Here is a 13,181-nt window from a genome sequence, read left to right on the forward strand (position 1 = left end):
TAAGAACAAAAAAGAAAAAGAATGAAACAAAGAGAACAGAGTCTAAGTGACTTAAAATACACCATTAAGTAGACCAATTTATATATTTGGGGAATCCCAGGAGGATGGAAAGGAAAGAGGAGAGCTTATTTTAAGAATAGCCTTGGGACTTCTGGGTGGCTCAGTCCCTTAAGCATCCAATTGGCATTGACTCAGGTCTTGATCTTAGGGTCATGAGTTCAAGCCCCACATTGGGCTCTATGCTGGAGATGAAGACTATTAAAAAAAAGAAAAAAAGGAATTATAACCAAAAACTTCTCAAATTTAAGGAAGACATGGATAGACATATGCGAGAGGCCTAACAAACTCCACATAGGATAAATCTCTAAAGACTACACTGTGACATAACCTGTCAAAAGCCAAAAGCCAAGGAGAATCTTCAAAGCAGGAAAAAAAAAAAAAAAAGGTGACTCATCATGTACAAGGGATCCTCAATAAGATTATCAGAGGATTTCTGGCAGAAATGGTGCAGGCCAAAAACAGGAGGCTGTATTTAAAGTTGGGTCAGGGATCCCTGGGTGGCGCAGTGGTTTAGCGCCTGCCTTTGGCCCAGGGCGCTATCCTGGAGACCCAGGATCGAATCCCACGTCGGGCTCCCGGTGCATGGAGCCTGCTTCTCCCTCTGCCTGTGTCTCTGCCTCTCTCTCTCTCTCTCTGTGACTATCATAAATAAATAAAAATTTTAAAAAAATGTACTCAATATCTATTTAAAAAATAAATAAAATAAAGTTGGGTCAAAGAGAAAAAGAGGTCAACTGAGAATTGTATACCAGCAACACTTTCCTTCAAAATTGAGGAAGACAAGCACTGGGTGTTATGCTATATGTTGGCAAACTGAACTCCAAAATAAAGACATTAAGACATGCCCACATAAACAAAAACTCAGTGAGGTCATTACTGCTTGACTTGCCCTACAAGAAATGCTTAACGCTTTTCTTGTAGCGTTAAAATGCTTAAGAAATTCTTAATTAAGAAATGCTTAACAAATTGAAATGAAAAAATGCCAGTTAAAAAAAAGAAAAAAAGAAAAAAATGCCAGTTAGTAGCTTGTCATTCAAAAATATATAAAGTTCTCTGATAAAGGTAAATATAGAGACATATATAAAAACCAGTATGATTATGATTTTAGTTTGTTAACTCTTTTTATTCTTCTACAAAATTCAAAAAACAAAAACAAAAATATTAATTATAAATCTATATTAATGGGTATATAATATATGGGTATACAGTATATAAAGATGTAATTTATAACACCAATAATGGAATGAGGGGCAGCTATATAACAGTTCTGTTTGCAATGGAGTGTTATCAGTTTAAAATAGAGTAGTTTACCTTTAGCACCTTATATATAATATCCATATAACCATAAAGAAAATAAACATAGAATATATGCAAATGGAAATAAGGGAATCAAAACATGTCACTGAAAAAATTAAACACCAAAGAAGGCAGTAAGGGAAAAAAATGACAAAAAGCTTTATAAGATATACAGAAAACAAATAAAATGGTAACAGTAAGTCTTCCTCTATCAGTGATTATTAATAAACTAGTAATTTACTGATATAAATGAAAGATCCCATAAGACCCTTGGGTGGGGTCTTGGGTGGTTCAGTGGTTGAGCATCTGCCTTTGGCTCACGGCATGATCCCGGGGTCCTGGGATCGAGTTCCCAGGGACTCTGGGAGCCTGTTCCTCCCTCTGCCTACGTCTCTGCCTCTCTCTGGGTCTCTCATGAATTAATAAAATCTTAAAAAAAAAAGAAAAAAGGGAAGGGAAGGGAAAGGAAGTCAAGTCTCTAATTAAAGCCATATACTGCCAGGATGATTTTAAAAACACAGAATCGTGGGGTGCCTAGGTGGTTCAGTTGGTTGAGCATCCAATTCTTTTTTTTTTTTTTTAAAGATTTTATTTATTCATGATAATCACAGAGAGAGAGAGAGAGAGAGAGAGAGAGGCAGCGACACAGGCAGAGGGAGAAGCAGGCTCCATGCAGGGAGCCCGACATGGGATTCGATCCCAGGTCTCCAGGATCGTGCCCTGGGCCAAAGGCAGGCGCCAAACCGCTGCGCCACCCAGGGATCCCGAGCATCCAATTCTTGATTTTGGCTCAGGTCATGATCTCAGGGTCATGAGAGCAAGTCCCACATCAGGCTCTGTGCTTGGCACAGAATCTACTTGGGATTCTCTCTCTTCTCCCTCTGTCCCTCTCCACTCATACTCTCTCTCAAATAAATGAATATTATAAAATTAAAAAATTAATAAAATCTTTAAAAAAATAAAATCTTTTATAAATAAATAAAAGAAATCTTTTTTAAAAAAAAAATAAATAAAATCTTAAAAAGGGGTGGGGGCATCCCTGGGTGGCTCAGTGGTTGAGCACCTGCCTTAGGCCCAGGGCGTGATCCTGGAGTTCCGGGATCAAGTCCCACATCAGGCTCCTTGCATGGAGCCTGCTTGTCCCTCTGCCTGTGTCCCTGCCCCATCCCCCTCTCTGTGTCTCTCATGAATAAATAAAATCTGTAAAAAATAAATAAATAAATAAATAAATAAAAAATAAAGACAAAAATCCCAGAATCCAAGTAGCGATGTTTATAAGAAATTAATTTTCTAAGGACATATACAGGTTTAAAGTGAAAGGTCAGAATAATGTTCCATGCAAATTGTAACCAAGAGAAAGCAAGCATAACAACATTGAGACAAGAGAGACTAAATCAAAAAGTGTTACAAGAAATAATGGAAAAAAAAATAATGAAGAATGTTATGTAATGCTAAAAGTGTAAATTTAAGTAAATTAAAACATCTCTTACAATAGTATCCGACAAAAAAAAGAATAAAATACCTGAGAATAAACTCAGTAAAGAAAATAAAGACTCCTACACTGAAAACTACAAAAAAAAAAAAAAAAAAAAAAATCAAAGACTTAAATGGAAAGAAACTGCATTCACAGATTAAACAACACAATATTAAAATGGCAACACAACCGAACATATCTACAGATTAATACAGTCTCTATCAACGTCCACTGGCTTTTTTTTTTTTTAAGTTTATTTATTTATTCATGAGAGAGAGGGACAGACAGACAGGCAGGCAGATACACAGGCAGAGGGAGAAGCAGGCTTCCCGCGGGGAACCCGACATAGGACTCGATCCCACTACTCCAGCATCACACCCTCAGCCAAAGGCAGGCACCAAATCGCTGAGCCATCCAGGCATCCCTCCACTGGCTTTTTATGCAGTAATGGAAAAGCTGAACTTTAGTATATGTGCTACTGACGAGAGCACAAAAAGCTTTAAATTCATATGAAATTACACGGTAACTTGGACAGTCAATATTGAAAAAGATATATACGAAGTTGGAGAACTCATAATTCTAAATGCTACTGAATTATATACTTTAAAATGGTGAATTTTACATGAATATTACTTCAATAATAAAAAATTTTTTAAATAGGAACTTAAGGGACACCTGGGTGGCTCAGCAGTTTAGTGCCTGCCTTTGGCCCAGGGCATAATCCTGGAGTCCTGGGATCGAGTCCCACATCGGGCTCCCCACATGGAGCCTGCTTCTTCCTCTGCTGTGTCTCTGCCTCTCTCTGTGTCTCTCGTGAATGAATGAATGAATGAATGGGAACTTAAGACAAATTTACTATACCTTATCTTTCTTTCCTTTCTTTGTCTTCTCTGGTGGTGGCATTTTGGGAGCTGGTGGTGGTGGTGGTGGTGGAGGAGGAGGAGGAGGAGGTGGTGGTTCAATAATGGCAGTGGTAGGCACAGCACCTCGGGCCTGGACTGGCTGCAATGTGGGAGCAGTCACTGCCATTGGGACAGAACATTCAGCATAGCTCATAATTGCAGGAGCTGATGCCAGTCCTAGGTAATTTGACTGCAGGCTCATTCCTCTGGCTTGATGACCCATTCCTGTTGCCGGATGGCTAACTGATATTGCCTGGTGTCCAATCCCTGCAGACTGGTGTCCAATCCCTGCTGCCTGGTGACCTAACACAGAAAACACAAAATGAAACTGTAAGGACATTGTGACAAAGCAAAAACAAGGAAAAGATGAAAGAGAGAAATGAGGGTTAGATTACCTACAAAATGACATCAAAATGATACCTTTTCCTCAAAAAAAAAATTTAACCACAGTGGGAGGCCTAAATGGCTAAGCTGGTTAAGTGTCTATCTTTGGCTCAGGGCACGATCCCAGGGTCCTGGGATGGAGCCCTGCATTGGGCTCCCTGCTCAGCAGGGAGTCTGCTTCTCCCCCTCTCCCTCCTTTGCCCCTCTTCCCCTGCTCATGCTCTCTCTCTCTCAAATAAATAAAATCTTAAAAAAATAGCCATGGGGCACCTGGGTGGCTCAGTCAGTTGACTGATTCTTGGTTTCCACTCATGTCATGATCTCCAGATAGCAGAGATTGAGCTCTGCTATGGGGCTCTGTGCTCAGTGGGGAATGTTCCTAAGGATTTCTCTCCCTCAGCCCCTCCCCAGCACTCTGTGCACATGCCCGAATTCTTTCTCAACTAAGTAAGTAAATTAAAAAAAATATATATATAGCCACATTTTCTGGTGGCAAAATATTTTTGATACTTTAGGAATAAGGTACATTTTTTGGTTGTCTTTTTTCTTTTAAATAAACTCAACCCCTGACATGGGCTTAAACTCGTGATCCCAAGATCAAGAGTTGCATGGTCTACCAACTAAACCACTAAGGTGCCCCAGCATTAAAGTACTGAAACATCAAAATTACTCAAGTCATGTAATCGCACAGAAAACAATATGGGGGATGCCTGGCTGGCTCAGCGGTTGAGTGTCTGCTGTCGGCCCAGGGTGTGATCCTGGAGTCACGGGATCGAGTCCCACATCAGGCTCCCTGCATAGAGCCTGTTTCTCTCTCTGCCTATGTCTCTGCCTCTCCCTCTGTTGTCTCTCGTGAATGAATAAAAATCTTAAAAAAAAAAAAAAAAAAAAAAAAAGATTTTATTTATTCATTCACAAGAGATACAGAGAGAGAGAGGCAGAGACACAGGCAGAGACAGAGGCAGGCTCCATGCAGGGAACCCGATGTGGGACTCGATCACAGGACTCCGGGATCATGCCCTGGCCCAAAGGCAGACTCTCAACCCCACCCAGGCATCTCGTGCCCCACGAGTTTTTAAAATGAAAAGCTCTTGGGGCACTTGGGTGGCTCAGTTGGTTAAGTTTCTGACTCTTTTTTTTTTTTTTTTTTAATTTTTATTTATTTATGATAGTCTCACAGAGAGAGAGAGAGGCAGAGACACAGGCAGAGGGAGAAGCAGGCTCCATGCACCGGGAGCCCGACGTGGGACTCAATCCCGGGTCTCCAGGATCGTGCCCTGGGCCAAAGGCAGGCACCAAACCGCTGCACCACCCAGGGATCCCAAGTTTCTGACTCTTGATCTCAAAGTTGTGAGTTCAAACCTGACACTGGGCTCCACACTAGGGGTGGTACCTACTTAAGGAAAACAAAACAATGAAATGAAGAGCCTTTACATGACACCTATATGCCTTTGATGACATCTAAAATTCTGAAACAAAGATAATAGATTATGGAAAACATACTTTAATCACAGTGCTTACCTGTAGCTATAGCTGTTTGGCTGTAGAGTACCGGAGAACTACCAATGGTAGCTGATCTCTGAACTACTGCAGTACTAATTTCTGTAGCTTTTCTTTTTACCGCTTTAGTGGAAGGAGAACTAGAGATGGTAGAATCGACTGAACTCTGAAACAAAGAGAATCTAGTTAGTGGCTAAAAGGCCTGATTAAACATTTTCTTCTAAAATAAAATATGGTGTCAATCATGCCCCAGTCTCCCAAAACTCTTCAAAAGGCCAAATGGTATTTCTCACCTGGCTAGTTACAACTGTGGTCTGTGTTGAAGGTTTCAATGGAGTATCCTCCTCTGTTCCTGGGGCAGGAGGCTCCTCACTTCCCTCATCCTCCATCTCTACCTCCTGGATCTCACCATCTTCTACAGGAGGAGGGGGAGGAGGGGGGGGAGGAGGGGATTCTGGGGGGGGAGGTGGGGGCGGTGGCATTTCCAAAGGTAATGGAGGTTGAAGCACAGGCACATTTGACTGAAGGAGGGTCCAGAATGGAGTAAGTGGCATGAGTGATGAAGAAGAAACTTGCCCAGAAAAGGACTCTTTACAAAGAGAACCTATGAAAACAAACATAAGTCAGGGAAAAGGCAATATAAAAAACTCTGTGCCTTACATTCACAGCAATGTTCAAGTGACTAGTGATACAAAATCAGACCCACAGGCCATCTATTCTACATTAAGGTCACTGAAATATTAAGTAATTCAATTCAAAAATGACTACCATGGAAAGATGAATTTATGAACTTCACAGTTAGCACTTGCCCCAGCTATATTATGTACTAGTCTTTTGGTCCAGATCTATGAATAAATAAATGAAGCACACCACATCAATTCAATGAGAAATTTGGTCATCTGAACCTAAGTTTTTTATTTCAAACATTCAGTTTCAACACACACAAGTAGAAGGCAACACTCTGGGTCTTTTTTATTTCAAGAGAGAAGAGGGGAATGAATAATGTATGTTTGCAATACTGATCCCATGTTATTTTTTTTAGTGAGCCAGATAACTGATTGGGAATGACCCAGATAAGTACCCATTCAAAACACCAGTTTTGAATTCTACCTACTTTAATTAATTTGGATTACAAATTTTTAAAAATCCACTTACAAGGTGCTCTTGTCAACTCTATCATTCCTTTGCACCTTTGTATGAATTATATTTGCTAAATCATAGCAACACAAATCAGGAAGGGTAATTTTTTTATTTCTGTAATGAGAAAAGGGAAATTTAGAGCAACAAATCTTCAAGGTAAGTAACTAAGGCACACACAAAAGAGGTGTTTGAAGATACAGAGAATCTGAAATTGCTGCTAGAGTCTAAGTTAAAAAATTATAGCTCAAAAGCTGCAGGACCAGCTTTCTTCAAATTCTGCAAAAGCCAGTTCATCATTGTCCTTTCTCTCTCCTGGGAAGAGCTTTAAGGGTTAGAGAAAATAGGAGGATATACTTACTTGTAGCCTTCCCCATCCCTCTTTATCGTCAATAGGGAAGTTTCACAATATATGGGACTATTAGATATATATCCCAGGAATGCTGAAGGGAATTTTCTCCCTAAAATCATAGAATTTAGGAGTAGAAGAGACATGAGAAATCATCTAGTTCAACTCTCTCACTTCAAAGGTAATGAAACCCAGGAGGGAAATGACTTGCCCAACATCATATAGCTCTCAGTGGCCAGGTCTGACTCCTAGTCTAGTGATATTTTACCAGGAAGTCCTCATAAAATCCCAGGGGTCTAAAAGCTTTAGCAATCACAGTTGAATCAATCTCACTTCTCATGGAATAGAGTTCCAAATGAATCAACTGTTAAATTTCATGGTCAAAAGTAGTGGGTTAAATAAAGGCTCTATAACAAAAGGCTCCACAATAAAGATTGAATCCTTTACCACCTTAGTTGCCTCAAAAAGCACCACACTGATTCTCAATAAGGTAAAACCAAAGCCACCATAAACCATTTGGCTTTTAGGATAGTTTTAGTTTCTTTGAAACAGATAAATAATACATTATGTAAAAGACTTCAAGATGATGATTCACAAGGTTACTGGAATTATTTTGAGAAGTTGCTTACTCAGTAAAAGAAAAGAGCACTGAAAAGAAAGTACCAGAAAACAGGAATGTAGTTTTCCAGCTAAAAAGACTTCAAATGCCTCATTAAACTTTTATATTTGGTCATATCTAATATGAATTTGCACACTAACTTTTAGACAAATAAAGTCTAGGTATGACCAGGCAGTCTATTACATAATAATAGAACATCAAGATTACATAAATAATAAATAACGAGAAGATAACAAATAACGAGGATTAATAACAAACTTCCTTCTACTAAACTTTCAACAGCATTTGGTAGGTAATAAAGTTGAATTTTACGTATTCTCATCTGGAAAGATAATGCAATGGATATAGTCAGGATAGTAATGTGTTGCTATGCAAAGCAACTCAAGGAAATACAGATTTCAAGGTTAATAATGTGGTTTACAACCTCCAGCAAAGATAATGAGAATTAAACTTTGTGTAAATAGGAGATAAACTAGACTTGACAAATTTGGCAGCAAATAGGAAGCATTTTTGGTTAATATTTGAGTCCCATACTAAGTTTGCTGAAAACACAAAAGCTGTGTCTTAATAATTATCTTCTTTATCTTAAACGTAAAGCACTTAAGAAATCTCCATCTGAATATCCACAGATGTCCTATTACATGATGCTTCTCTTGGTTTCTCAATATAACCTATTTGGTATATTTTGCCATTTAAGAGAACACTTAAGCCTGAAGTCCAAGGAGAGATTAAAAGTAAACACAGCTTGGGCAGCCTGGGTGGCTTAGAGGTTTAGTACCACCTTCGGCCCAGGGACCCGGGATCGAGTCCCATGTCGGGCTCCCTGCATGGAGCCTGCTTCTCCCTCTGCCTGTGTCTCTGCCCCTCTCTCTCTCTCTCTCTCTCTCTCTGTGTCTCTCATAAATAAGTAAAATCTTAAAAAGTAAACAGCTTTTATTTTTTATGCTAATAAATTTGAAAACTACAGACTTAGAATAGTGTGGGGACATATTTTTGAGCTCTTCAAGAACCTACTTTTTCTATGCATCTTTGTTTCTATTTGTAGGCAGGCTTCCTTTATTGGTTTCCAATATTTCTCCAGAGAAAATTTTTGCTTAGTATTTTGAACCAAGAGGCCAGTTTAGCAATTTAAGGGATTATACAAAAAATAATTCCACAGACTTTTGAAAAGAAGCTAAGTTTAACCTAAGTGACAAAATCTAACAAGAGAGATGTATTAGATATCTTCAAATCTCACTTGTCTTTAGAGACAGGACATTAATGAACAAGTTATTAAAAATGAACGGAACTTGGAAGCTTCCTAGTTCCCCATAACATAGTAACTTTTCTTCTTTAAAATATGGTTTTAGGGATCCCTGGGTGGCGCAGCGGTTTGGCGCCTGCCTTTGGCCCAGGGCGCAATCCTGGAGGCCCGGGATCGAATCCCACATCGGGCTCCTGGTGCATGTCTCCCTCTGCCTGTGTCTCTGCCTCTCTCTCTCTCTCTGTGACTGTCATAAATAAATTAAAAAAAAAAAAATTAAAAAAAATATGGTTTTAACCATTGCTGGGATGACAAACAGATCATATTTTAAAAACTTTACAGGCTTAAAATAGCCATCAGAAATGCTCTTAAATCCCAAAGACCTTAGTACGAGATTTGGGTTTTATTTAAATCAAGTTTATCAAATTTTAGTGTCTCTCATTAAAGAGTCTTAAGAAAAAAAAAATAAAGAGTCTTAAGAATATAAGCAAATGTATCAGTGGCTTTTTCCTACAGCACAATTAGTTTTGTTTTAATCAGTTATGTCTCCAAGTCTTCCCTTTACCAGACAGTACCCAACTGTGTTTGTTATTAATAAAAACAAAAAACTTGGCTCTAAGGTGTTCACAGAACATGTAAGAGTTGGTAATTCTAGACTATTCAGCTCAGTAACATACAAGGGACATGAAGCAGTGGTCAGGAGTAAAATCGACCACCCAGCACTACCATCAAGCCTCTCTTCAATTTACTAACTACTCTAAAGCAAACAAATCATAAAACCAACTTATTAGACGCATTTATCACTACTACCAAAAGAATGAGGAAAATAATAAAGGAAATCTCTTTGTGAAAATGTTGAAATACCCTAGAACTTTAGAAAATATATTTCTGAAATATGAAGTAGAATGAAATCACCCTTTTGCTATGTGCAAAATCACTGCAGCCAATGTAGGTTTTTATTTACTCATCTGGTAATTACCCCTAGGCGATTAAGAAATTAAGATAAGAAATTAACAAAATCATTTGGTAACCTATCAATTTCATTTGGCACATTACCAACTTCTTGATTGTATTCAGTTGGGTCCCCGATCCCAAAGTATTATTTTTGATAAATAGAAGACAAAAGAATTCAGCTCTTCACACATTACCAACAAATTCCATGTCTTTATCTTCAAAGGTTTATTACTTTAAAAGCCAAACCACAGACTCTTGCTTTATCTGCTATCATTTTTAACAAACAGCCACTAGTTTTTTAGATCAGAAAGGTTGCTAATCATAGTCTTTACTATGCTTCACTCTTCACTTATTTTTGTCATTCCAAGAATGGTAGATTGGGGGTGGGGGAAGCGCATCTTCTTCACTAATGGGGAAATCAAGCCACTTCTCTTTAGAAGATCTCTCAGATTCTCAAAATAACTGAGGAGCTATGAAAGCTTTTCATATGTATGTAATGAAACTAAAGACTATGAGAACTTTAAATGGGTTGAGAGCCATCCTGATTGTTTTATACTGGATTACTGTTGGCAATTTGCACCCATTTCTCTGAAATAATGGTCAGTTTCATACCATTTCTTCAGAACATTTTGATTTGTAGCAAACCATGTCTTATTAAGACTAGTGGAGTGAAAAATGAGGTTGAAATATCAACAGTTTTCTGTAGACAGGCAGAATAAATCTCCCATTATCATTCCACATAAATACTGACAATTCAGTTACTAATTCCTTAATATTAACTACCATTTATTAGTGGATACACAGCCTTGTCTGTGGAATGAGACTGGTTATAGGACAATCGTTTTGTTAAGATCTAACTGGCTTTATTAAATGATTCAGGAATTGGAAAGCATCCCACCTAGCAAGTAGATGGGAGCATGCATGGGACACTCTTAAAATCAAAATATACTGGCTCATCATTTCAGGTTTTACCAAAGTCTGATATTAATAGTGTGATTTCCAAGCAGTCACTGTCTTAGTTTTCTTCCCTATTAACTCTTACAATTTTATGGCCACTATTTTTTAACCAGAAATGTTATTATGATTTGAATTATTTTCTCCTTTTATGGTATCAACTAATACAAGTCTTTTTTTCCCTTCAAAATTATTTCTCTCCAATTAATACAGGGTAAATTGTCCCACCTGTGGAATTCTCAGAGGATTCTGCAGAATTTGAATCAGTGCCAGTTTTGTCTTTCAAGGTCTGTTTAGGAAGAGTCTCGTCTCTACTTTCTTGTGCTTGGCTTTCTTCCTCCTCCTCCTCACCATCTGGAAACTCCCACTGAGACTCGCCCGACTGTTCGTTTACATAGAAATATCGTCTATGATCCCTAAATTACAAGAAAGAAAACACATGTTTTAAGACCCATTCTCCTACAAAGACACTTCCATTTGGTCCTGTCCCAGGACAGCAGTCTGCTCTCACAGGGACGAACCTCTTCTTAATGGACTGCTATTCACAAAGGCAACAAAGAGCTTTGACAATTGAGGATGAAGAACCAAGGATAATTCAAAGCTATTTGCACTGCCAGCAGCTCTGTGAATACAGCCCTGAGCCCTCTCATTCCAACAGATGACTTAGAAAACACCTCTCACACTTTTTTCTTTCTTTTTCTTTCTTTTTTTTTTTTTTTTTTGCCAATGCTTAACAGGGTTTCAAGTTTCATTAACGAAGGGACTCAATCTCCTAGAACACTAATTTCCCTTCCAAAGAAGAGAACAACGAAGTTTGCGAAAGGTGACTCTTCCCCTCTTGGACCGTGGAATTCACATTTCATACTCTTGATATCAAACACAGTGAAAGCTAAAGAGAGGGAGAGGATCTGGGAGCTGAAAAATAAAAGAGCAAAGATTTCAAATAACGAAAAAAAAAAATCAAGAAAAGCCAAATATAAAAAGAAATGTTTTCATCTGACCTGCTGGCAGAAGATAGTAATCTTGTTCTTCATTCACATCTTCAGGCACGAAGCTTTCCTTAACTTCACCGAGGTTAATCAGGAGTAGTTGCTTCCAGAGGTCCTGTAAAGCGCACAGAGCTCTCGCATGCGCTTAACCCCCAAGCCCGCCCTACTCCGTGCAACAACACTCTGGAGAGTAAAAACCAGCTTTGTCCATCTTGGGAAAAAATCCGTTACATGGAACACTTTAAACATTGCTTTTTGTTTCTCCATGGCTGGCCCAGACTCTGTAAGTGCTTGCGGTGCTTTGCCTGCCTGGCACCGCTAACTGCAGCTGCTCTCAGTCTCCAGACAGGCTGTCATGTCGTCAGGTGGTGGTGATCACAAATCATGTCTGAGATGTCAAAGGTGAAAGGTGAAAAGGGGAGAAGAGTGCGTACCTGTCCCAGTGGCAGGACCAGCCTTTAGGAGTGGCGTTTATTTCATACTGTTTTAGTTGTTCTGCTGCATCCTGAAGTTTTCGTTTAAGGTAGTTTCCATTAAGAGCCCCTTCCCTCCAGTCCGCAATCCGAGTCTAGAATCAACAAATGGAGAAGTTAAAGGCTTATTGTTATGTCAGGAAGCAGAAGTAAAAGGGACATGTTTTCTGGTCCATGACCATATTGCTGGATTCTCACACGGACAACAGACCAAAAAAAGAAGAAAGCTGCTCTTCATTTCATAAAAAATCTTGTTTGCTCTGTAGAGTCCTAAAAAAGGTGACTGGACTATAGTACATTTTTATACTGCCAACTCTCCAGTATCTAAAAATGAGTAGCAGTTTTGTTTATCCCTTGGTCTATATTAATTCCTTAGCAATTTTACCTTTGTTTGGTAGATAGTTCAGCCAGTTCAGTAATGTGATTCATAAAAAACAAAGATTCAAAAAAAACCCCCAAAACCCAAAGGTTCAGTCCTTAAGGAAGTCAGCTTCCTATGGGAACTGTTCCTTACTGAATCCTATCCTGCCACGTTATGAACTATGCAAACTACAAATAGGACTCAGAACTTTTCTCCTTAAAAAGATTTATAACCCTACAGCACTTATAAAGTCTTTCAACATTACATGGCCTCATCTGATCACTATCAATAGAATTTTGTTAGAAAACAGGTCCATATTAAAATACATCCCATTCTCTGTTGGTGGAGCATGTGACTCTTGATCTCAGGGTCTTGAATTTTTTTTTTCAGGGTCTTGAATTTGAGCCCCACAATGGGCATAAAGCTTACATTAAAACAGAAAACAAAACAAAAACACACTTTTTTAAAGATTTTATGAGACAGCTC

At 38.7% G+C, this 13,181-nt stretch overlaps 1 protein-coding gene across 8 annotated transcripts in view; it reads right to left on the bottom strand.

Annotated features, from left to right (window-relative positions):
* The window catches only part of FNBP4 (formin binding protein 4), a 43,226-nt gene that overhangs the window by 8,757 nt on the left and 21,288 nt on the right, over positions 1-13,181 (bottom strand). For 3 of the 8 annotated variants that reach the window (XM_077863264.1, XM_077863263.1, XM_077863262.1), the window contains exons 11-15: positions 12,296-12,429; positions 11,101-11,288; positions 5,910-6,220; positions 5,638-5,782; positions 3,692-4,035 (exon numbers count right to left, since the gene is read on the bottom strand). In XM_077863264.1, coding sequence (XP_077719390.1) covers positions 3,692-4,035; positions 5,638-5,782; positions 5,910-6,220; positions 11,101-11,288; positions 12,296-12,429 — 1,122 coding nt within the window. Of the gene's footprint in view, positions 1-3,691; positions 4,036-5,637; positions 5,783-5,909; positions 6,221-6,771; positions 6,871-7,114; positions 7,215-11,100; positions 11,788-11,873; positions 11,977-12,295; positions 12,430-13,181 lie in introns of those variants that run through there. The other 5 variants (XR_013359994.1, XR_013359997.1, XM_077863265.1 and 2 more) reach the window with 4 other exon arrangements.

The sequence above is a fragment of the Canis aureus genome, chromosome 21, assembly GCF_053574225.1.
Source record: "Canis aureus isolate CA01 chromosome 21, VMU_Caureus_v.1.0, whole genome shotgun sequence".
NCBI lineage: Eukaryota > Metazoa > Chordata > Mammalia > Carnivora > Canidae > Canis > Canis aureus.